The sequence below is a fragment of the Botrytis byssoidea genome, assembly GCF_014898295.1.
Source record: "Botrytis byssoidea strain MUCL 94 chromosome Unknown BBYS_022, whole genome shotgun sequence".
Lineage (NCBI taxonomy): Eukaryota > Fungi > Ascomycota > Leotiomycetes > Helotiales > Sclerotiniaceae > Botrytis > Botrytis byssoidea.
Window position 1 is genome coordinate 719,308 of NW_024065863.1, and position 25,420 is coordinate 744,727.

Here is a 25,420-nt window from a genome sequence, read left to right on the forward strand (position 1 = left end):
AAATCCCCATTCAATAATAATTATATAACTCTATCGTATGCCTCATATGGCATATGTTGCTCATGTCCATGCCCATCCATGTCCATACTCATACCTCCCAAGCGCATATCACATTCAAGATAGAGGTTGTCCTCGTTGCCATCCCCAAATCTCCCAATATTCATGCCAGGCACTTCGTATATTTGCATCCCTATTCTGCAATCTTAACACACCTTCTCTCATTAAAGCAGGAAGTTCCATCTCCAGTTCTTCTCGCCGCACTCCTGCCTTGATCAATTCTTGAGTCAAGTCGATTTGCTTTTTAATTTGCGCTACAGGATTGATATAATACGGTGGTGGGAGGATGGCATCGGCGGCTCGTTTTTCTGCTGCTGCTTGATCGCATTCTTTGCAACGCGGTATGGTGCGATCACAATCGAGGGAGGCTCTGATTCGGGGGAACTTGAGAGCAATATATGCAAATGCAGGAGGTAACACGAGGGGGCGGTCACAGGCTGGACATGCGGACATGTTGGATTTATAGATGAGTCTTGAAAGAAATGTGGTCGGCAATGACTATAGGTGAGAATGATTAAGAATGCGACAGTTATATCAAATGGTCATAATTGAAAGATTGATTTAAGCCTTCATGATTGTACGTTTATTATCCTCCTTACCTGATGTGAACAATGAGAAAATTGCATACTGAACTTGGCGACCAGAATCGGAAGTCCTTCAATTCGCACTGCAAACATTCTTTGTCCATTTTGGTGTCTGAAAGCAAATAAATTGACAACGACGACACAAGCACCGAACCCAACAACAAGATCCAATCGCGCGCGCCATGCTGTTGACTCCAAGACAATGCTATTCGTAATTGGCTCTGGAAACGATAATGAAAATAACAACAATAGATGTAAATGTCCCGTTTTTTATATTTCTCCATGACCCAACGCATTCTCATGCCATAGGATGGAGGGTAAGTAAACGAAAAGATTCTCTTCTATCCTGCAATTTCCCCTCCAAGATCCCGCCATTGAAAGACAAAAGACCAGAGTGAATATTGAGGAATCAGTTTTAGTTTTATGAAGAGAAAAAGAAGAATGGAATTCGGACTGGAAGTTTGGAGATTGTCTTGTACTCGAATTTTCATCATCACGTGGCATAAGCGAGCATTGGCGTCAAACTAGCTTTCATCTAAGCTTCTAAATCATCGGCCAGTCGGCTTTTGGTATGATTTTATTCATTCACTATCTCATTGGCCGAGATCTCCCTCATTTTGAGCTTAAGACTTTTATTAGTAGGGCGGGGTTTGTTTTGTATGCGCCCCGCACTAAAATCGATATCTTCTGGATATATTAAAAGCACAATCAGTCATCATACTTTTACCTGACATCACAAGATTAAAAAGTTACCTTGACGTTAGCATTCGATAAAATCTTCAACGCCAACACACATCCAATCAAATAATCCGTTTTCGGTTTTCTCGACATTATCTAAATACAAGATGGCTCCAGGAGGACCAGCCGGACGTGGCAGAGGTGGAAAATTCAAGAAGTTCACTCGTGGAGGTAAGAATATTATGAATACTAGTGCTACATTGTGAAACATCCCGATCTGAACTTTTCAATAGGTGGTAAACACTTCTCTCGTGATCTTCGACCTCTCGACGCCAATGGAAACGAAATTCGCGAAAAGAATGCCGATGATTCATCCTCAGAAGAAGAAGAGGAATCGGAGGAGGAATCTTCTGAGGAAGAGGAAGAAGAAAAGCAAGAGATGACCCGTGAACAACGTCGCGCCGCTGCCAAAGCCAAAAAAGAAGCTGCTATTAAGAAGAAGAACCAAAAAGTTGCACAAGTTGGCGATCTTCCAACCGACAGCGAAGAAGAGAGTGATGATGATGACATGCCCGCCAATCCCAATCATAGCAAGGCTGCTAGAGACCAAGCCAAGGCACCTCCAAAATCTGTTGATGAAGTTGCCGATGACGTTGCAAAGATGAGCGTCAGCAAGAAACCTCAAGAGCTGAGTCGTAAGGAAAGAGAGGCACTCGAGGCACAGAAGAAAAAAGAAGCATGGCAAAAATTACATCTTGCTGGAAAGACTGATGAAGCTCAAGCTGATCTCGCAAGATTGGCAAAGATCAGAGAGGAGAGAAGGTTGGCAGCAGATCGCAGGGCTGTATGTTCCACTACATCCCCCCCCCCTTTTTTTTGTTTTGTTTTGAGATCATGCTAATTCAACGCAGGCCGAAGAGGAAGAGCGTAAGGAACAGGATAAGGCAAAGTCAGAGCAATTGGCCAAGGAACAAAAAAAAAGAGATGAAGCCATGGGATCTGCAGCGAAAGGAAAGAAGGCGAAGAAATGAGGACCTTTCCGGGATGAGATCTAGTCTTGTGCTTTTATGGGTGAAGGCTTCTAGAATAAACATCCAGACATATACATAAGTCTCGGGGCGGGGTTAATGTTTTTGCTTTTTCGGTATCGTTTGGCTAAAATCAATCTATACAACATTACATCTATCCTCTTTCTATGAGCCTATATCACCTTTGTCGTCACCGTCCTGTACTTGTGTGATCATCATGCTATGCTTGCAGACCTTCACATACAAGCTTATCATCAAATTTCTCATCAGTGTAATAAATCTATCATCTAGGCCGACACCATAATATTATCCAAGTAGATAAGCAAGTACCTGCCAAGTTTTGTTGTCCCGAAACTCAAGGTTCTGCCGTCATGTCAACATGCCCCTTTCCGCTTTCCCTTTTCCCCACACAACCTTCCTTTTCATCTTCACTCAACACAACAGGACATTTGATCTTCATGGATTCAAACAACAACTTCTCATTCCATCAATTGAGATAACATATAATCGAAGGCATGGCGCAGTGGTAGCGTATCTGATTCCAGCTCGTAGAATCTAGATCCAGATGGTCCTGGGTTCAAATCCCAGTGTCTTCCTTGTTTTAATTTTTGGTGGAGTTGTGGTTGCTTATTTTTGAATGAGAATAACATATGGAATTCTGCTTCTGGCTATTCATGTTATGAGGGTGAATGGAATGAAGAATATGAAAAGGTTGATTGATTTGCTTGGTGGTTTGCTTTGAAAGCAGGGTGTAAGGGTGAGGTAGGACAAGATTTATTTGCTTTTTGTCTCGTGGAAATGATGGATATAACGTGAATTGATAGGAAAATGATTGACTCTCTCTCTCTTTTCTCATTTCAATACTACTAAAGTTCTGAAATAGGTCAATTCATCCGTATTCAAGTCCGGGCTTGCAACGGCATCAGGAATCTGATTACCAGGACTGCGATTCACGACGATTCTCAGTATACACGAGTTCACATTTACAATAATCTTGCTTCCACAAAATTATACTCCTTTTGAGCTATAAATCAGACTTTAATATCCATTAATTGGTAAACAACATTTCCTTATTGATCAAACGGGGGCGTTCCTGCATGCTGTACCCATCCACGAGTCCACCTATCCTCCTCTTCTACCTCCAAATTACAGACAAGCTTCTCCGCTCTTACAACTTGTCAAAAATTTGGATAGGAAACTCCATACCCATACTTTTGGCTCCAAGGTTACTATCCTTCCACACGAACGCGCTCAAATCACATGTTTCCGGTACCCATTCAACCTCACTTTCTGGCAAATGATAGATCTCAGAGTGTAAAAAAATTTCAGTCTTAGCCCCTCGACGATTGCTTATACCTGGGTAAAGTTCAATTATTTCATTCTATTTTGTTCTTGATCGGACATTTTTAACTCACCTACGCAATCGGAATGAGGTATGGTAGGATGCTTTTTCTTTGTGTGCTCCTTCATCTTGTCAAGTCGACCAGTCTGATATGAACAGCCCATTGACGAGTAAATACATGGTGTCTTGGGGTAATGAAGAGATTTCTGATGGCGAACCAAATCTCCTTAACGTGCAAAGGTCGAATGACAGTTGGAGAAGGAACAACGAATACGGTCGCTGTGGTGTGTATCGCGAGACTTAGAGCCCCTGGAGGCTTTCTCACAACTTGGATCTACCGCGATCTTCAGGTGTCGATCTCCAGTAGTATCGTGGTCCGTCTGGGGACTGAAAGTCGTTTGTACGGTACGTTGCCGATACCCATACCTGAAGTCAATGGGGCACATGCCGTTTCCAGTTTGAGATAATTCTAGGCAAGATCGTGCATCGATGAAGCCAAAATGGAAGAGTGGCGTGCTGTGGTCAATATCAAAAGACATGTTAGGACGAGATGAGTATATCTTTGGATCGACATTGGGGGATTTCTCTTCAAGCGTGTTATCATGCCAGCTTTGTGGTGATTGATACAAGCAGTTATCTGGAATCAAGCTGCTCTTGCCAGCTGAGCTTGTCACAAAACCTTGGAAGGATGATGCAACAAGATCACTCATTGTGGAAATGTGAATGATTGAAAGGAGTCAATGGATTATGGTCAATGAATGCAGTTCACCACAAAACAAGGAACATTCGAATGTAAGTCTCCTCGCCTGTGGCATAAGTGCTATTTATCTCACTTAGAGCGCTCACTTACATTATAATGGTCTTCAATCAATGGTCCTCACATCTTGCAATTTTCGGTATGGACTAGAAAATTGAGAGCCGCAGCTCTGGCGGTCCTATACGAATAGTATGCTCGTGCCAGTTGAGATATATTGATGGAGAGAAGCTACCAGGTATCTGTCGGTCTTCATTTTTAAATACGTATTCAAAACACGTCGCACCATATTATAAACTCATGTCCGCTTACAGATCGGTGGTCCTTACGGTTGTATTATTCCTGGCTCGGCTGTGATTATTTTGGCGGTCCTGTGCATCGTTCAAATCCCCTGTCGTCAGCAATAAGGTTATCGGGGCGTTGAGTTGACCAATCAACAGATGTCTCCAGTAGACCCCATATGGTTAGTATGAATCAAGGTTACATCCACTGATTCGACTGTTTGAGGACCACCATTGTTCAGAAATTGCATGCTCAAGGCACGTCGGCAAACTCCAGAGATTCGAGCCCCGAAATAATTCGATTCATTTCTTGAAATTTCCTGGTGTGATCGAATTTCATGCTTGCTCTCACTATCGGTCATAGATTTCTAGTCTTGCAAGAGAAATAAAGAACCAAGGCCTAGAGAGCGGTAGATTAGAATCTCCCCTTATTCTTATACTTGGTACACGGAATCATGCATTGGCTTTGAAACGATTCTTGAAGAGAGGAAAGCTTAAATCCTGCACCCAACGAACTTCAACAACGAGGAGCGCCACCAATTTCCATTCTTCATCGGATTAATAACCTACCAGAAAGGGAACCGTTTTCCTTGACTTTTCTAACTTATTCCAAGTCAGTATTTTGCCTCGCGTTTAGGTCAGTCAACATGGACTCTTCAGGTGACATACAATTACCAGGTAAGCACCCGAACACAACTGCCTTTGTAGCGTTGTATTTCCAATTGTATTCTGACGAAATGAATGAAGACATGAACATTTCTGGCAATCTCGAGTTCTATAGAAAAATTATAGACTTTGAGAACGACACCGGCAAGCATGAATTGATTTTCGGAAATCTCGATCGCTCACAGCAAAGGGCGGTTCAGTCAATTACTCATAGCAGGAACCTGGACTATGAATATCAACAGGGTTATGCGAAAGTCTTGCGTAATTGTACTACAGACTGGAACTTTGGGGATATGATCGAAAGCTCTCCTGCGGAGCTTACCCATTACAATGAACCAACCGATTCTGGAAGACATCTGAACGAATCATCCCAACTCGAAATCGATTACTTTGGCTCCAATTTGGAAATAGAGCCATGGCCTCAATATTCAGTGTACCCATATCCACTGGAATTGCCAAGTGAACTGGCCCAGGACAATGTCGCGTCGGAAAGCTTACCGTTACCACAGTCCGAACTTGGCTCACAATTCGATATGCCCAGATATGACATCTATGGCAATTCATCAGCTCTCAATGGATGTGGAATTGATTACAATACACATGTCGGTGGAGATGTTACTCTGGCTGCAAATCTCGATACGCCCAGGATCTCCTCGGACAATAGTGGTTATGCCTCCATTCAACAGAATATTCAACGCTAAGCATACGTCTGCAAAACCTGTCAAAAATCCTATTCTCGGGAGATTTATCTTAGACGCCACGAGAGAATTCATGCAGAAGGTAACCATATGAAGTGCTCCAGTTGTGCAGAGTACTTTGCTAGACGTGATCTCTTATTACACCATCAGAGAGAGGCGCATGAAAAGACATTGCTCAAATCAGCAGAAATTTCTAGACCATCACCAGAAGTTCCTAAACCACCATCTCATACTTCGTCCACTTGGTCCGATAATTAAAATTCGGGAGCTTCATTGACCGACGAACCATTTTTGATGAGTCCTTTGTACACCCCACCAAACTATCCGAGCAGTCGGAATTCACATTCCAACTCTTTTAACTCGTCCACGTCATTATCACCAGTTCCACTGTCCGGACTCAACAATTTAAGTTCACCACTTAATAGATTTGAAATGCAAGGACTACAAAGATTTGCAAGTGGAAGTAGGTCAGGATCTGTTTCCAGTGTTCGGAGCGAGCATGGACGTAACCGAATTACGCAAACCTCCAGGAATTCAAGCGTAAGCAGACACAACTTTTTGAAGAGCCAGGCGATGGATGTTGCACATGATTCACCGTCTAGATACGTCTCTTCTGGGGGATCTGGCCGTAGTAGACCTCTAACTTCTTGGGCACGCATCGGCATGATAGCTATCAAAATGATCGGAGGAGCGTGTTGGAGATGCCGGATTCTGGGTAAAAAGGTTAGTGTCATACTCGAGATAAAATAATGCTAAAACCGATTAGTGTACTGAAGAGAATCCTTGCGATACTTGCCCAAAACGAAACAAAGCTGGCAAAACAGCTTGGGCGTAAATTGGCTGTAAGCGAGGCACACTTCCCGAGTAAATGGAGTCCATCGATCTCTGTCCAAAATCATATTCCCACCCAATGCCTTCTGGTATCGATATTTTGTGTCTTCAATGCCAGCGTCGTTGGTGCCACAGCTCAAACTCGCACGAAAGCAGATGTCCAAGATGTTAAAGAATTGATGCAAAGGTAATTGGACCTTTCACGTCGGATCTCAAAAATAATTACATGGAAGAAGCCGCAAGAAGACGAAAAAAGGATATAGTCAGTCTCACCGAAGGGGAAGATATAATTACCGAGTTAAGTTTGGCCATTGCCGTTTTTAGGTAAAACCTGTCTCTAGAGAATTTTGGGCGACCTTTTCGCCCCCTTTCGTTGGCTGGCACTTACTTCCCGAATCAAGCTCCAATGCCGTCACTTATTGCCTTTGATCAATGTTCCATGGCAATAGTATGGGAAATTGTAGAAGATTCTTCGCACTTTCTAAGTCTACCGACAATTTGCAGTTCTTCAGAGAGGCCACTCGATGATCTCGTTATATTATTGCGGTCTGCTTCGATTTATCAAGCAAAACTAGAACCAGTGAGTAAACAACTCTATGTTCTAACCAAGATAGATCATTGACTTGATTAGGATCCACATCAATTGATCGCACAATCACTCATATGTCTTCGTGAAGCACTCGAGCTCAAGCGTGTCAAGACATTAGGCGCTTTGCACGAATTTTCCCACCGAGAATGTCGCATATTTGAAGATATAGATCTAACTGATCTTGTCATAGATAAGGTTTTAGGGTTCAATTTCTATTGTTACCAATGACCATGGAACGATATATGATGAATAGGTTAGAATGTGTTCAAATGTACGGAATTCAAAACTCGCTCCTCTTTGTCACGGGCCGTTCCCTTAAGAATTATAAATGCCATGTCGAGGCGGCCTGCGCCAGAATCAAAATTTTCCCAGGGTGCACCGCCACAGAGTACCACCAAGTCAACATCCAAGGGGAGAAGGGTTTGTGTATTCCATCGATGATTTGAAAATCGAACATTGGTTTATTTAAGCCATTGGCAAGCGAATCGTTGGTTCAAAGATGGAAAAGGGGAGACTGAACACCGACTTGACAAACCAGAACGGACCGGTCCAGCCGAAGTAATTCCGAAATGCATCATTTTCGAGAGACCACGTGCACAAATCCCAACAAATCTTGGCGGAAATTCTGCGTTGTCATACCGAGTACTTTGATCTTCATAACCCTTGTTGTAACGATAAGAAATTCACCGCCACTTTTGAAGTTAGAGACTGCGATTACTTATTAATGGGCTTAGAATATATCTATGGAGAGATGCATATGATGAAGTGCCAGCTCACAATCCCGATCCAATGATGTTCGTGGATTCATAGAGGCGGCCATCAAATATGGCATTCAAACGCAAAAGCCTCGCGGCTCAACTGGGGCGCAGGTGAGGATTCAACGATGGTGAGTGGCAAGGGCTGGGTCTTCATTTTTATCGGTCCAGCCATTTCTCTTCCTTTTCTTACATTCTTTTACACAATCAAATCCAACAGTCTTTCCAAGAAATGTCGAGTATGAGTACCGAGGAATTATTGAAGAAACTCGACGATCAACATCAAGCTTACCTCGAGACATTCAAACTTGTTCACGATGCCTTAAATAACAGCATTACAAATCCAAATCCTGTTAGTGCGGCACCACAAAGTCCTGGTTCCATTCGAACATTTACAAAACGACGAAGAAGATCTACCAAAGATGATGGTGACATTCCCGAAGTACGACCATCAACACTTCACAGCTCTGTTTTATCAGGGGACAGCGACGATAGTGATGATGATGACGATTTATATGTCCAAACACCGCTCGCACCTTTCAAATATGACGAAGAACAATTGCGACAGCATTTCAGAACTTATAATTTCACAGATGCTGGTCATATAATTCTGGAAAGTGTGATTACGAAAAACGGACGACTTCTAGATCCTGTTTTGTTTCCAGATTATCATAGAGCTGATCGATCTCATAATTCCCATTATTCTGTGTTTGATGTTGGAAAAGATGGTGCTCCTTTATCTAGAAGAGATGTAGTGAAACCGGGTACTACTAAAATTGATTCTGCTATATGGCAAGCGGTTAAAGTGAGCGAATACATCCAGCATGAAAGGATCGTTGTATCTAATATTTTGAGTGTAGGACTTAAATAGCGATCCCGAATCGCTCCGGCCGGCTGTTGGTAGGATAACGTGAGTCTCGGTATCACTCCTATACTGATTATTCCTTGAGCTAACTTATATGCACAAAAGAATTGTTCGAGAACCATCTCCTGTCGTACTTGGGGCCTTACATCTCACTTTGAATAAGACTTTTGACATGGATGAATTATTCAATTACTTAGTCTCCGACGAAGTTACATCTGTACGTGTTCTGATTACCCGATTTTTTCTTTTGCTTACATGATATGACAGGCCAATATCATGCGAAGACCTTTCTCCGCTGATAGCCGACAACAAAAGACCTTTGTTTTTAACTTTGAGTACTGGACAATCGTGGGGGAAGAATGTCAACCAATGCCTTGGCAACTGTCTGATAAGACCCCAAGTACTTCAAAAGATCATATCCCTATATCGAGATGTAACTCCGTCGTAGCTCTCTCCTTATCTGGTGATCCCATACGAAAGTTGAGAAATCCTGCCAGGCGTGCTAGAACCGACTATGGATATGTCTATGACCCATGGGCAGCATGGCATGTTCTCAATGTTCAATGCTACCCGGATCATCGACATACTATGGATGTCCATGATTCAACCAAGCATTATGTAAATGGACCGGAAGCTTTTCTTCATACACTGCTCTCGGAATTTAGAGATGCAGAAAAAAGATTCGAGGCAATATACATGATGATCAGTAAACTCGTGTCACCACCAGTAAGTTAATTTTCGATTTCAAAATTCATTCCGTACTCATCCATTTCACAGGCAAATTTTATGTTCGATGGAGAAATTAGAGATAAATTACTTTTCGAAGATGAAGAATTCACCTATTCCCGTCGCTATTTCTGGGCCTATCAAACACTCGGTCTATTGAAAAATGGACTTAAAGCCATGATGGATAGTTACGAAGACACCTTTACCGATGATGTTTGGGAGGGAAAACACAAGACTTTATGGCCAATGTTGGATCCAGACTCCCACCGGAATAAATACTGGCAAAAACGCATGCAAAAACTAAAAATAGATTTCGAAAAGCAGATGGCTAATTTATTCAAACTTTATGAGGAAACAGATGAAAAGATGAAGGAGATTAGAACTTTGAGGGATCAACTTTTCTCGGGTACAAGTGTTTTGGAAAGTAGAAAGAGTGTGGAGATGGCCGCGGTGACTATATTACAGGGTCACAATATCAAACTATTGACTATGGTTTCGATATTCTTCCTTCCCCTCACTTTTGTAACCTCGGTATATGGTATGACGAATATGACCACTGATCATGATTTCACTCCTTTCGCTATAACGATGGCGACTGTCTGTGTTCCTTTCTTCTTTTTAGTCGGAGCATTGAATACTACCAGTGGTATGCAATTTTGGAGAGTAAGGTGGTATAGATTTTTGGGATGGTTTGGACAACAAGGTATTCACTCATCATCGTCATCACCGTCAACATCGGCGGCCACTAAGACTTCATCATTGATGGGAGGTATGTACCAAATTTTTTAAAAACAAAGAGGAAGAGAAAGAGGCTAATATCTTCAAAGACCCCTCACAATCATATCCTAGTACAAGTTCAAGCTCCATAAATATCAACAACGATAAACCTAAACCTCTTCCACACTCGTATTCAATCAATACCGCTCAATCTCTTGCATCTCGGAAAGAGCTTACCTCGAATACTAATCATCAATCTCCAATAAAGTCACCTTTTTCTCCATCAACTACGCCATCTATGAATTCGATTCCAGAGCATCCATTAACAATGCCAATGACGTCTTACACACCTATACAAAGACCTAAATACACTTCGATATCTTCAATCGATACCATTACAGCAACAACTGGTCCGAGACCTAGCTTGACAAGAAGTGCGAGTTGGTGGGATATGGCTCTGAAAAAGGGAAAAAGGACTGTCAGTTCTAGAGGGGAGGGATTTGGTGGAGTGTGAATTGAAGCGGATTTTTGAGTAGCCGAACCAACCTTGACCTCCGTTGATTTAAGCGGCAATGTTTCATTGTTTGCCTCGGAAGTTAGGAACACTCCAACCTTACTCAAATTTGGTCCGCCTGATGTTGGAGATATGGGGTACTCGGCCGAGGATATTTCTGGCGTTCCTCTTGTCAAGCCAATAAGATCCAAGAATCGGTTTCTGATGTGCTCACTGATGCTATGATATCTCGGATTATTTTTCAGGGAGTAGCATTGAAAGTTCATTCAATTCCACCATCCACATGAATTAGGTTGTCTTTTCCCCTCATATATATTGCGATCCAGATAGGAATCTGAGATTGATTCTTGATAATGGACTCGACCGGCGAACACAATTCGGAGGGAACTCATTATTTCATGGGTATTCAAGACAGTGGTGTTAGAATGATGGACAAAAGCAAAGGAAAAAACTTATTGGCGGGGTAAATTGAGGAAATTGACACGGAGAATTCTGGGGAGGGAGCCAAAGTGGGGTAACATGATTTTATCATTGGAACCTAAATCTCACTGGTACATCGATTTCTTCTGTCTGCTCTTTCTTTATTCACGAGGTATAACATTCACCATCAAACTACATTCTTCTTTGGTAAGAAAATATCCGAAATCATGCATCACTAGCAATCAATTTTGTTCAAGTGCATATCAAAAGTCTTGCATTGCAGAAAGTACAGAGTTTGCTATGACCCAATCTTCCGTACCATATCTATGTCCACCGTCCCATGTACTATCTTCCAACAACCATGAGATCCTTCCGACGCCGACTCCCACGCCGACGCCCATGCCCACGCCCTCGACCACTGGCAAGTTGCTAGTAATCAATGATGCGTCTAATTGCGAAAGCTTAACCAGCCAGTTTCGGAGTTGCTTTTTCGTCATTAACGGGTTCCTCAACAGGTGCTTGATTTTTAACACTACCACCCGCGGTACCAACATATACTGGCAGAGCCGGAATAGATCCTGGTTGATGCCACATACTCATCATATATTTGCATTGCCTACAAGGGCGAATGGCCGAGACAGATCCATATTGAGTGGTGTGGCATGATAAGCAGTACCAAGTGTAAGTTAACCCCATTGATGCTTGTTGTGATGGAACTTTGTGATTATTGAGATGTGATGTCGCTTTGTAGGGATTGATATCGTTGGGCTTAGTGTGATGTTAAAGATCGTGTTTATGCTGTAGATGTTCTTATGTCGGGGCTTCGAATAAACATGGGAAGATTGTGGGCAATCTCGCAATCTGTTAAATAACTGGGTAATGATGCGTTTCGATTGCCTGGAGATTGGTAGCAATTGTTAATGGAAATAATGGACTGTTTTGGCGCATAGAACAGAGCTGTTCTGAGGCATTCAGATTTGGTCATTGTGTATGAATCACCGTGTTGAGGTTGTAGGGTGATTTTGATTGTCTATTCACAAATAATTACATGAAATCCGTGATTACCTACGCAACCTCAAAAATTAAATTTGAATCCTCACCAAGGTGCGCCAAGCCGGAATGTGATTGATCAAAAGTTGAATTACTATTCAATTCTTGCCCGAGGATCATTTGCCATGTAACAGAAGGTTTCGATATATAGAGTATACACTCTGAATAACTGAAGCCCCTCCACCAAAACAAATCGGCTACCTAAGCCATAAGGCTTGTTAATAACAATCCATCTACTCGTCATAGTTCACGGATACTTAAGGAAAAGACAGTCCCAAGGTAGATTTGCTTGCTAATTGAAAATTCCCTTACCACAAAATACTTCCAGGCGAGCATTTCCTATTTCAAAGATCATCACAACCTCAATTCAGAACACAGGTACCACCGCACGAAACGCACCCCATACAACAACCGAGATTCCAAAAAATGACTAGTCCAGTCGAAGAAGTCGAAACACTTGTTCAAGAAGATACGATCAATTTTCATTGTCTAGTTTGCGGACTGGATAATGAGAATTGTCGGAATATACCAATGAAGCAGTGCAAGAATTGTCGCACCCGGTGGGAGATGAACAGTAAGGGAGAGTGGAAATGTAAAAGACGTAACTTGTTCACACGATGGTATCGTGAGAAGAGTGAATGCGGGTTCTTTGAATACTGAAATGACATGGAGAATAAATTATGGGGATCAAAGGTTTGGAATGGAGAAGGCTCTACCTTCATGGTGATTGCGTGGTTTCAAAGGAGATGCTACAGGATTCTCATGGATTCGAGTTGGAAGATGAGTCACAGAGGGGATCTGGAAAATGATCTCTTGATGTTTGTTCCGGAGAGAATCAGATTCTTAGGAATATCAAATTTAAATCCACGATCTAACTTTGCACATGTGACAAGATTGTATCGCGAGATTAATTAAGATAAATCACTGTCTCCTGCGCACCTCAGAAATTTAGTATTCTTTGTACCGCCTCTCTGCCATATAATTCACCAATTGAACCTCTACAGACCTCGGAATCATGAAAGTGCTCTGATTCATAGCCTCTCACAGTCAATGAATAGTCTCAATTTTAAAATTTAAGGAATGATTCACAAAATCAACCACGATTCACATATAAGTAAGAGTACATCTTCAACTCCAAACATAAATTGATCAAGTCAAATACTCCCAGAAAACTTCTATTCTAAACAATTCCTCAGAGCTCACAACAAATTCAAAAAGAATCAATTTCAAGTCTTCTACTCAATTCTATAAACCATAAGTCACCTCGATTCAACGCATACACAAAACTACGCTCCCAAATAAGGCGTGCAATTTCTAATTAAGATGCCACTCTTCAACTCCCAACCTAAACCAGCACCGGCACCACAAGCTCCCGTGATCGTCACCTGGCAATGCTCATGCGGAAGTTTTAATAGAGTATACGCAGGTACCGCCACTAGGAAGTGCAAGAGAACAGATTGTGGGAAGTACTGGGTATACAAAAATGGAAAGTGGGAAGATGATTATCATGGAGGAAAAAGATCTTATTATGAGCCATGGCAAAGAGACTCTAATGTTGATTGAAGACTGAAGATGTTTACAATGGAAGATAAACTGTTTTTGTGGTGGCGATTATTGAGCTTTGTATGGGATGCTGGGTTGTGCATCAGCTCACGGATTATTTTGGGAACCACTTTGTTTGATGGAGTCTATATTCTTTATAGGATCGAAGAATTTTAATTGGAGGAATCGTTGACTTATCTATCTTCACATGAAATGTTTAATGAATAGCATGGTTGATACACTCTTAAGCTTGGCTTGCAATTACAGTAATGAAACAAGGCCCAAACGAATTGTAAGTCGACCACCCTACTTTCGGGCCACCCCTATTTTGGGCCACCCTTTTACACCAAAAATCACTTTTTTGGCTTATTAATTTCTCCATCAATATTAAATGTAATTTAATAAAAATTTATATCTATATAATTCAAATTATTTTGAATCCATAATAAAATTTTTACAATTTTAGAATTTTTTTAAATTAAAATCTAGAGCTTTAAAATATCGATTTTCGAATTTGTATAAAAATCATATATAAATTTAAAATATTTATATAATCTTGGATAACTTTTTAATAATAAATATTAAAAAAAAATTATATATCTTTTTAAAGATTTCAAATCTCAATCTATATAGAAATTCAAAAAAAATATTCAAAAAAATAAATAGATATAGAAATATAATATACAATATATTTAAAATAATATAAATAATCTCTACCATTTTGAATATACTCCTTTAAATATTTATTTATAAAAAAATTTCTATTTTCTCAGAATCTTTTAGAATAAATATACTATAAATTTATTATAAAATTTTATAATTTTTTTTTGATTTTTTTTTTAAAAGTTATTAGATTTTATAAAATTTTTATATAAATTAAAAATCGATATTTTGAGGCTTTAGAAATTGATTTATAAAAATCCTAAAAATCTGAAAATTTCAATATAAATTCAAAATAGTTTGAATTATGTATATATAGATTCTTATTAAATTATATTTAATATTAATAGAAATATTAAGAAATTAAAAAAGTGATTTTTGGTGTAAAAGGGTAGCCCAAATGTCACGGCGCCAACTACCTGTTCGTTAGTTGCCTTCGTGCCTAAGGCTCCCACAACTAGTGCACCTTACTTCTTATAAGTAGGGTCCCTTTCTTCTATAATTCTTCTACTCTTATAATATAATATAAGTCTTTACCTGTATCTTAACAATTTGTACTATTTATATAAAAGCTATTACAGCTTTATTTCAATTGAATTCCACCAAAGTTTATCTCGATCATATTAATTATATCTATTACTAATCCGCCACACACCCTAATCACTATTATTCAGGAATTCTATAAGATTATCTCATAATTATAAGAATATTCGAAAATAGCCAATTTAGTATCTACACCTAATCTATTCTTATAGTTTTATTTCTTGAATTATATTTTTAACTCTATTGAAACTAATATTTCCTTATTTATAGATTTGTTTAACAATTTAAACACTGTGTACTTTATAGTTACTTAAATTATATTTGAATTAATTGAATTAATTACAAATTTATTATAAGCTCAAATCACTAATATACAAGCTCAAATTATTAATACTTAATTTAAGATTATTGAATTAAAAAATATAATTGAAATATTAAAAATCGCTATTTATAATAATCTATAAGCCCTGTTTTATTAAAAATATCTTATTATTCCTAAGAAATTTAGTAATAATGAGTAAGATATTATAAAGTATTAAAATTAATATATAATATTCTATAATGTAATCAATTATTATTTAACTATAAACTACAAAAACGAGTTGGAATTCCAAAAGATTATATTCCTTGCTAACTTATTCTCTAGTTTTATTTATACAAATAATTAGATATATTTTAATATAATCACTAATAATCCATATAATTCTAATCTTTAATCTTTTAGATAGCATATTATAGTAGATATCTAATACAAATTAAACAAATAATATCAAACCCTTAATCTCTTTTATAAAACTATTATGAATTATAATAAATATAAGATAAAGAAGATTTTATTTGATAATTTCATTATTAAGTTCAAATAATTTGCTATCAAATATAAGAAAACCATAGAGCAATAAATCACTAATCTCAAACTCAAGATTTCCCAAAAACTAATTAATACTTTAATTAATTATTCTAACAAATCCTTTATTATTAATATTAATATATAAATAATCTGATAGTAAAGTATTTACAATAATTTAAAGAAAAAGATTTATTTTGATAATCAATAAAAGAATCAAGATACTAATTTTAATTATAATCAATCGAATTTCAATTATGATTAATCAAGATCTTATAATAAAAAGCAGATTACTGTTATTACTCCCCCTATACCTAATTTCTTTAGTAATTCTATATAATTAAATACTATTTACTAAAGCTAATATTCTCAATCTTATTATATTCAAAAGTAATATATTAATTTTAATCTTTATTTCTATTATAAAAAATCTAATTATTTTAAAAACAATTATAAAGAGAAATATATTAATAATATAAAGTATAATACTAATACTAATACAAGATATACCCTTTACACCAATTGTTTCCCTATAATCAATCAATATTAAAGCCCCGAATTCTATTGAAATACTAATATTATTAACCCCTTATACCAAAATTTGTTTATACTTATTAATCAATTCCTAATTACTAATATCTTATATTAAGTCCCCTTTCAGACCACTAACCATTTTCTAACCATACCATTACATTATACTTTTTCAATTCTATTCAACTCTATTTAAGAATTTAATTTAAAAGGATATATTAAGAATTCTATTTATTTAAAGAAAAATAAAGGCTTAATTCCCCTATTAAATATATTAAAAGATTAATTTTGATTTATAATCATAAATCAAGATTCTTTATAAAAACTTTATCTTTATAAATTAAAAGATTAATTATATTTAAAGATTCTTTATATTTTAGATTAATAAATAGCAAATCTCTTAAAATCTTAATAGAAATTTCTTTAATACTTAATATAACTATTCTATTTATTAGTTTTATTGATAATAAAGCCACAAGTTATAACTTTATTAATCGAAAAGTTGTTTTTAAATTTTATATATTAATATATCCTTTTCCTTATATCTATTATCTATTTTTAATTAATAAAAAACTCTTTAATATATTATTTCATTATATTCTATTAAATATATAAATCAATAATTATTAAGAAATAGATCTATTCTATATTATAAATCTCTCGAAAAAGAATTCTATAATTCTTAGATTTCTATAACTCTAGTATTATAATCCTTTTATTGATTAAATAATAATAATTCTAAAGTTTATCTTTATATATTATTCTAAATATTATTATTCAGCCAATTCCATTACAACTATTATCCCTAATTATACATTAATCTTAATTAATATTATATTTGATCCTAAGCTAAATTTATTTATTAGAAAATTCGTTTTGAAAAAGTTTATTCTAAATCTATATTAAGTTTTTATAAAGAAAATTATTAATGAAAGTTTTAAAGCTACCTTATTATTATCTTATAATCAATTCATATTCCTTAAACCCATTATTTCTAATTTTATATTAATTAATAAGATTACTTATAAAAGTCCTAAAATTAATTACTAATTATAATTTAACTCAAATCGCTATTATATCCACTAAGAAGATAATAAAATTGAAATTTATATTAAAATAATCCTAAACTGATTAGTTCTGAAATTAGCTTTAGCAAGAATTGTTACTAACTTTAGAATTTATATAAAATCATTATAAAATCAAAACATTCTATTATTATTAAGTATTCCAATAATATCTAAATCCTCAAATAAATCGAATAATATTTTATAAAGTATATAACCAAAAATAGAAAATATAAAGTTTCTTATAGCTTATAGTTTTATTTAATTCTATAAAAAAGACATATATATTATAAAAGTATTATAAAACAAATTAGATAGAGCTTATAAGTTATATCAAATAATTATAAAAAACCCTATTTAATTATATTATAATATTATAAATAATAATATTAATAAATTTATGGAAAAAACTAATTAATCTATATTTATTATAATAGAAATTCAGAATAAATTATTTTTATAACTTTGTAACTTATTTTCTGGTTTTTTATCTTCCCTAGCAAATAAGCTTTTATTATAGTGATTCTAGAATTACAAAATTGAGATTATATTAGGAAAAGAGTTATTTTATAACAAAGGCTATTTAATATCTCTAATTAAGCTCTAAATTATTTATAGATAGTTTAATAATAATCTAAATAAAGGATTTATTTATAAATCTTGTTTTCAATTAATTGTTTTATTTTTTCTAATTATAAAATCAGGGAAAAGTATTTGAATCTATTAAAATTATTATGAATTAAATAATATTATTATTAAAAACTATTATTTATTATTATTAATTAAAGAAATCCTTAATGTCCTATGTTATATTAAAGTTTATATTAAATTAAATATTATTGCTATATTCAATAAATTATAAATCGCAGAAGGCTATAAATGGAAAACTGCTTTCACAATTTACTTCAGTTTATTCGAATCCCTGGTGATACTCTTCGGTTTTTATAATACTTCTATCTCATTCCAGAACTATATCAATTATATTCTTTTTGATTTTCTAGATAAGAATTGTATAGTATATCTAGATAATATCTTAATCTACTCTAAAAACATTATAAATCATTGAAAACAAATCCGCAAAATTATTTAAAGGCTTATCAATATTAGATTGCAAATTGATATTAATAAATACAAATTTGAAACAAAAAAAACAAAGTATTTCAATCTAATTATTATTTTTAATAATATAGAGATAAATTCTAATAAGATTAAGATTATTTTTAAATAGAAATTATTAATTAAATTAAAAAACCTTTAATACTTTTTAAAATTCACTAATTTTTATTAATATTTTATTCAAAACTTTTCAAAAATTATAGAATCTTTAAATTATCTATTGAAAAAAGAGAATATATAGAATTGGATTATTAATCAAAAAAATGCCTTTAAAATATTGAAATATACCTTCACCTTTGCCCCAGTTTTTGCAATATTTAATTACTATTGCTATACAATTATCAAAATGGATGCTTTAAACTGGGCTATAGACAGTATACTTTCACATATAATAATAAAGGCTATCTATATTTAGTAGCCTATTTCTCTTTGAAATATAGTATTATTGAATATAACTATAAGATTTATAATAAGGAATTACTAATTATTATTAAATTATTAGAAAAATAAAGATCCGAATTATATAATATTTAAGAGTTATTTAAAATCATTATTAATTACAAAAATCTAGAATACTTTATATTAATGAAAATATTAAATCAAAAATAAACAAAATAAACTAAATTCCTATTTGATTTTAATTTTTATATTATATATTAATCTAATTATAAGACAATTCACTTTAATATATTAAATCAGAAAACAGAAGATCATTTGATTTATATTAATTCTAATAATAATTAAATCAAAAACTGCTTATAAACAATTCTCTCAAAAAGAGTATTTAATATTATTATATTCATGAATCTTATTTAATAAATAAACAATAATATTGATCTAATTATAATCCCTATGGATATAATTATCTCTAATATTGAAAAACCAATTGATAATCTTATTAATAAAGTATATAAATCATTTAATCTGATTATTATTATATACAAAATACTTTAGAATCCAATTGCTTACTATTAGCCATTATTAATCCAAAAAAATCTCCAAATTACTTTTTAAGATTATAGATTAATTAATAATAAAATCTTTTATTATAATTATCTTTTTATTCTTTTCTTTATTAAGCTTTGTATATAAATAATTTACTAAATATACTCAACCAAATCTATGGAATATCCCGGTTGAGTTAAAATTATTAATCTTATTTCCTATATATACTAATAGTCTAATATATCAAGAGAAATTGAAACTTTTATATAAATCTATTAATTCTGCTTCTAAACCAAAGTCTCTTATCTTGCAGTATTCGAATTCCTCGAATTCTTACTAATATTATTTCGCTTCTAATTTGATATTTTTATTAATTATATTACATTATTATTAATTAGTGAATACTATAAAAAGAAATATTAGTATATTATTATAATTATTTATTATTTAATAAAGATATATCATTTTATATTAATTATAGGATTATTTATAGAAAAACTTACTAATTGATTTATTAAAAAGATTTATTATTTATATAAAATGTTTGATAATATTATATTTAATAAAGATTTATAATTTGTTTCGGAATTCTGGAAATATTTATTTAAATACTTATCAATCACTTTAGAATAATCTTTTTCATTCTATTTTGAATTTGATAATCAAATAAAGAAAATCAATATTATAATAGAATAATATCTTTAAGCCTTTATAAACCTTTATTAGAATAATTAATATGATTAGCTTCTATTTATAGAGTTTGTATTTAATAATATTATTTTAGAAATTATTAATATATTCTTATTCTTTATTAATTATAAATTCTATTTATATTTTAATATCAAATCTTTTTCGTTTATATCTTCAAATTTATTATATTAAAGAAAATATAAATTCCTAAAAGTTAATAAAATTACAAATCGATTCAATCTAATTTTAATAAAATTAAAAGCCTTTATTATTTAATTTATTCAAAAATATAAAGATTATATTAATAAAACTTGTATTAATATTTTTTTATATAAAAAAAATAATAAAATATAAATTAGTATTTAAAATATAAAAACTAATTAATTTATAAAGAAAAATAATAATAAATAGAATAATTTCTATAAAATTCTAAAAGTTTATAAACAAATTTGTTTTCTTTAGTTTCTATTTAATTTCAAGATTTTTCCAATATTCCATAATTTCTTGTTATAATTATTTTATTATTTATTAGAATTAATTAATTAAAATATAATTAATAAAGCTGAGTTTTAATAAAACTAAAACTGAATCCTTAAATACAATAACAAAACAAATAAAGAAATTAAATAATAAGAATTCAATAAATTCCTTAATTATTATAATAAAAATGGATTCTATTACTTAATTAAATGAAAATATTACTTAGTCTCTTAGTAATCCACTAAAGATCTTTATAATCAAAAAAATATAATTATTACTTTTCATTTAGCAAACCTAATTAAATCTAATCTATTTGTTTAAATAAAACTCAAAAGATTAATTGCTAATCTTTTATCAATTATACCAAATATAAACATTATTCCCCCAAAACGAGACTAAAACAGATCAAAAAAGCTTTGATATTTGATTATTATAATCTCTAAGAAAATCTATTTTAATTTAATAATAAAAATAAAAGTATTTTGATATTATTTTATCTTTTAATTTAAATAATTATTATAATTGAATATTGATTACTTTGAGTAAAGAATATTATTATAATGCTAATTACTTATTCATTAGTTGCCTTTGTGTTTAAGGCTTTTATAACTAGTGTACCTTACTTCTTATAAATAGGGTCCCTTCCTTCCATAGTTCTTTTACCCTTATGATACAATATAAGTCTTTACCCGTACCTTGACACCAAAAGAGGAATGGCTCGAAAGTGGGGCATCCGACTTAATGATGTAATGTCCATTGAAAACTTCGATTGTTTCACTTTATTCTGAATATTCATTCTTTTATCTTTTAATCAAAATTATAGATTATATTCTTAATTTAAATTATTATATATATAATATTCAATTACAAATATATTTATTTCGTTTTATAAATATTTATTTTGAAAAAATCAAATATTACAGAAAATAAAGAATATATAAATTCTTATTATTATTTAAGGTCTTAAGAAAATAATTATTATAATAAATAAAACTATGTAATAAAAAAACAGATTATTTTTATATAAGCAAATATAAAGACTGATATATTCAATAATATTCAATTTATTGATTATGGCGTCTATATCATCTAACTTCAAATCCATTTCACTTGTTTATGTATTTCAGTGAATAAGAAAATAATTTTATGAAATATGTATTCAATATAAGAAAAGCAGATCCAATTAAAAGGAAATATATTAAGCTAAGAAAAACCAATAAAAAAACTTATATATCGAAAAAGAGATCAATCCTATTTATAAGAAAGATTATAACATCTAAAATAAAATTAGTTAGAATTGTGCCAGAAATGAGTGATGAGAAGACATACCTAAGAGAACCAATCGAATAAAAAAGTTTGACGCAATTCTATGCAATTTGAGTCGAGCCGAGTCCAAGGTCCGTGGTGTCTTCAGAATTCTCGGAGACCATGATATCATTACCAATAGCTTGGGTTGTCTCGCTCATATCCATTGCGGCTTCACCATGTTCTCCCATCTGACTTGGTGATGTGGTCATATCACCTTGCTCGACTACAGCAAACATAGGCTGTACTCCCGGCTGAGATCTCACTCTCGAAACATCCTTCCCAATGAACGCCCGCAAGACAGCCAGTGCTCGGTTCCAGTTCTCCGGGCTATGAATTTGATAGGCGGCATTGGGAGGTGTAGGATCGTTCTCGAAATGTTCCAGGTAGTTGAGGATGATGAGGTTCATTATATGAAGCCATCTGTAGTATCTCTCTACGTTTTTTTGATTGGATTGGGGTTTTGGAATATCGGATTTCTTGATTATGATATCCGTTTGGTGATCAAATTGTAGATGACGGGGTTTCTCAAGTCTTCAATGACCTGGAAAAGAACATGTCTGTCGACTCTGAAATTGCCATCAGCTTTTTGGAACACTTTCCAATCGGGCAGTATTCCATCACTGGATGTGACAAAAGTGAACCAACTCGTTATGGCATCGGTGTCCGAGAATCCGAGATATCCAGCTGTATGCGACAACTTAATTGGATCGTAACCCCATATTCTAACACTATTTGAATTGGCAGCGATATCCTTTTCGCGCAAAGTTTCGTTGCTGGCATTGGGATTGGGTTCCGATGGGGCTTGGTATCGAAACCGATGTTTGAGTACTGCAACTGACTTTTTGAAATCGTCCGGAATCTCACTTACTAGCTTATAGTTATCCAAGCTGTGTTAGAAGCAGTTCTGAGCCATGATAGCGGGTATATAAACAAATGAGCCCAGAGAGCAGATAAGTTATGAAGGTAAACTGGGAAGTTATATTAGCTGTTATATTCAACATATTTGCAAAGGAATTTGGAATTTGTATGATTCAAAACTGGAGATTGGAAAGTGGATGCGTGATTGGTGCACAAGTACTTATTATTGTTCTTCCTGGGACGTCAAAGCGAAATGGGTTTGCAGAATTTGTGGAAAGATTGGTAAGTGGAAGGTGTAAGAGAGATAGAGGTGTAAGAGATAAATTGTAAATTTATGAAAGTGTAAAGGTCGATCTGGCGTTAGTGCAAGCCGAGCGACTATTAGTGTGAACTTTTCTAGAACCTTGAATCCAAAGGGCTGCTGGGAGGTTGACGGGATGATGAATGAGGGAATAATAAGAGAGAAATACTTGTAAGGTCTAGCAGACGATCTGGATCTGTTTCGTACTAATATGGATCGAGTAAATGTTAGCGGAGGGGTTCCTTGGACTATGAATTCAGTTGAGCTTTGTGGAGTTGGAATTGTGAAAATCCATAATAAGTCCACTAAATCATTTTTTAATATCTTACTAATCAAGAGATATCCTGATGACTAATATACTTATAATATGATTTTATATTATAAAATCATATTATAATTTAGTTATATAATAATATCTTTTATCAAATTGATTTATAATTGAATAGAATAAAATGAAATCAAATGGAAATTTATATAAAATATTATTATTAAATTAATTAAATTTGATTGGTTGTATTTTCTTTTTATATAAAATGATTTTTAAAGATTTGATTTAAATCAATTTTATTTATAAGTATAGAATATATTAGAGTTTCATTATAAATTATATAAATCTAGAATATTTTTTAAAAAAAACCTAAAAAAATAAGCAATTTTTTTTTAAATAAATTTAGTTTTTATAAATTAACTTCAATTTAATTCTAATATATATATTCAATTTATGTTTTAAATTTGAATTAATTAGATCTTCTATTATTATTATAATAATAATTATTTTTATTATTATAAAATATAATTTCTAAAAAGTTTATATTCAATTTCTAATATATTTTGTAAAGTTTTATATAAAATCTATTTTTTTATATTATAGTAAATCTTTTATAATATATATAAAGAATTATTATATAACCTTATTATTTTTTACTCTTTTATTTTCATTATTTTATTAATAAATAATATATTTTTAAAATTATATAATAAAGAATTCTTAATTTAAAATAATAAATAATTTTGATATACAATTTATATAAAATAGAAATATTATTGAAATTAAGTTGAATAAAGATTTTGTATTTTGATTATTATAATATATAATAATATTTCAAATAAATAATAATTATTTTTAATTTATATCATTTTTCAAAAACTGAAGTAAATAATTGATAATCTCTTATTTTTATTATTTAGTAAATAATAAATTATCTTTCGAAAAATATTAATTATAAAAATTCAAATTCTTAATAATAAATTAGTTTTTGAAAAGTTCTAAATAAAATAAATATTTAAAATAATATTATTTGAAAATAGGTTTTCTTAAAATATTTTTAAAATTGTTTGATTAATAAATTATTAATAAATATTTCTAAAATAAATTATTTAAAAGATTTTTATAATAAATAAATTATTTTGACGAGATTATAGAAATAAATTATTTATAAGATTTTTTTAATAAATAGATTATTATTAAAGAATATTAAAATAATTTTTTTATATAATTTTGGTAACAAATATTGTATTTCAATAAGATTATAAAAATAAATTATTTATAAGATTTTTATAAGAAATTTATTTTTTTAAAACATTATCAAAAAAGATTTTTTATTAAATTTTTATAATAAATAAATAATTTTGAAGGTAAGAAAAAAACATTTATTTATAAGATTTTTTTAATAAATAGATTTTTTTAAAAAAAGATTTGAAATATAATTTTTATAAGATTTTTATAAAAAAGTAATTTTTTTAAATATTTTTTAAAAGAAAATTTTTATTTATTTTTTATATTAAATAAATTATTCTAAAGAATAATTAAAATAAAATCTTTTTAAAATATTTATAATAATATATTTATGAAGACCAGATATAGGGTTAAGATTAGATCAAGATTGGAAAAAATATTTTGCTTTTTTTAATATTATTCGATTCGTATTGATTTAATGAATCAAATAATAATAATTATTTCTTTATTAAAATATTATAATA

The 25,420-nt window shown here is 32.3% G+C and overlaps 9 protein-coding genes across 9 annotated transcripts; 6 read left to right on the forward strand and 3 right to left on the reverse strand.

Moving 5' to 3' along the window:
- Window positions 1–114: 114 nt before the first annotated feature.
- On the reverse strand, window positions 115–510 carry EAE97_009610 (uncharacterized protein; the record flags this gene model as incomplete). The annotated part of the gene is made up of 1 exon (XM_038880125.1): window positions 115–510. The coding sequence occupies one exon, from the start codon at window positions 508–510 to the stop codon at window positions 115–117; it is 396 nt and encodes a 131-aa protein (XP_038729236.1).
- Window positions 511–1,241: 731 nt separating this feature from the next.
- Window positions 1,242–2,504, forward strand: EAE97_009611 (uncharacterized protein). The gene is made up of 3 exons (XM_038880126.1): window positions 1,242–1,550; window positions 1,613–2,163; window positions 2,231–2,504. The coding sequence occupies exons 1-3, from the start codon at window positions 1,487–1,489 to the stop codon at window positions 2,348–2,350; spliced, it is 735 nt and encodes a 244-aa protein (XP_038729237.1). The 5' UTR covers window positions 1,242–1,486; the 3' UTR covers window positions 2,351–2,504.
- An 861-nt stretch (window positions 2,505–3,365) lies between these two features.
- Window positions 3,366–3,853, reverse strand: EAE97_009612 (uncharacterized protein; the record flags this gene model as incomplete). Its single annotated transcript, XM_038880127.1, has 2 exons — window positions 3,366–3,703; window positions 3,763–3,853. The coding sequence occupies 2 exons, from the start codon at window positions 3,851–3,853 to the stop codon at window positions 3,516–3,518; spliced, it is 279 nt and encodes a 92-aa protein (XP_038729238.1). The 3' UTR covers window positions 3,366–3,515.
- Window positions 3,854–3,916: 63 nt separating this feature from the next.
- Window positions 3,917–4,399, reverse strand: EAE97_009613 (uncharacterized protein; the record flags this gene model as incomplete). Its single annotated transcript, XM_038880128.1, has 1 exon — window positions 3,917–4,399. The coding sequence occupies one exon, from the start codon at window positions 4,397–4,399 to the stop codon at window positions 3,917–3,919; it is 483 nt and encodes a 160-aa protein (XP_038729239.1).
- A 972-nt stretch (window positions 4,400–5,371) lies between these two features.
- On the forward strand, window positions 5,372–6,091 carry EAE97_009614 (uncharacterized protein; the record flags this gene model as incomplete). Its single annotated transcript, XM_038880129.1, has 1 exon — window positions 5,372–6,091. One exon carries the CDS (start codon window positions 5,372–5,374, stop codon window positions 6,089–6,091), a length of 720 nt encoding a protein of 239 aa, XP_038729240.1.
- A 291-nt stretch (window positions 6,092–6,382) lies between these two features.
- EAE97_009615 (uncharacterized protein) lies at window positions 6,383–7,110 on the forward strand (the record flags this gene model as incomplete). Its single annotated transcript, XM_038880130.1, has 2 exons — window positions 6,383–6,811; window positions 6,865–7,110. 2 exons carry the CDS (start codon window positions 6,383–6,385, stop codon window positions 7,108–7,110), a joined length of 675 nt encoding a protein of 224 aa, XP_038729241.1.
- Window positions 7,111–7,145: 35 nt separating this feature from the next.
- On the forward strand, window positions 7,146–7,736 carry EAE97_009616 (uncharacterized protein; the record flags this gene model as incomplete). Its single annotated transcript, XM_038880131.1, has 3 exons — window positions 7,146–7,221; window positions 7,261–7,499; window positions 7,551–7,736. The coding sequence occupies 3 exons, from the start codon at window positions 7,146–7,148 to the stop codon at window positions 7,734–7,736; spliced, it is 501 nt and encodes a 166-aa protein (XP_038729242.1).
- Window positions 7,737–8,495: 759 nt separating this feature from the next.
- EAE97_009617 (uncharacterized protein) lies at window positions 8,496–12,556 on the forward strand (the record flags this gene model as incomplete). Its single annotated transcript, XM_038880132.1, has 7 exons — window positions 8,496–9,068; window positions 9,124–9,173; window positions 9,234–9,345; window positions 9,396–9,854; window positions 9,906–10,623; window positions 10,682–12,186; window positions 12,257–12,556. The coding sequence occupies 6 exons, from the start codon at window positions 8,496–8,498 to the stop codon at window positions 11,083–11,085; spliced, it is 2,316 nt and encodes a 771-aa protein (XP_038729243.1). The 3' UTR covers window positions 11,086–12,186; window positions 12,257–12,556.
- A 1,322-nt stretch (window positions 12,557–13,878) lies between these two features.
- EAE97_009618 (uncharacterized protein) lies at window positions 13,879–14,118 on the forward strand (the record flags this gene model as incomplete). Its single annotated transcript, XM_038880133.1, has 1 exon — window positions 13,879–14,118. The coding sequence occupies one exon, from the start codon at window positions 13,879–13,881 to the stop codon at window positions 14,116–14,118; it is 240 nt and encodes a 79-aa protein (XP_038729244.1).
- Window positions 14,119–25,420: the final 11,302 nt, after the last annotated feature.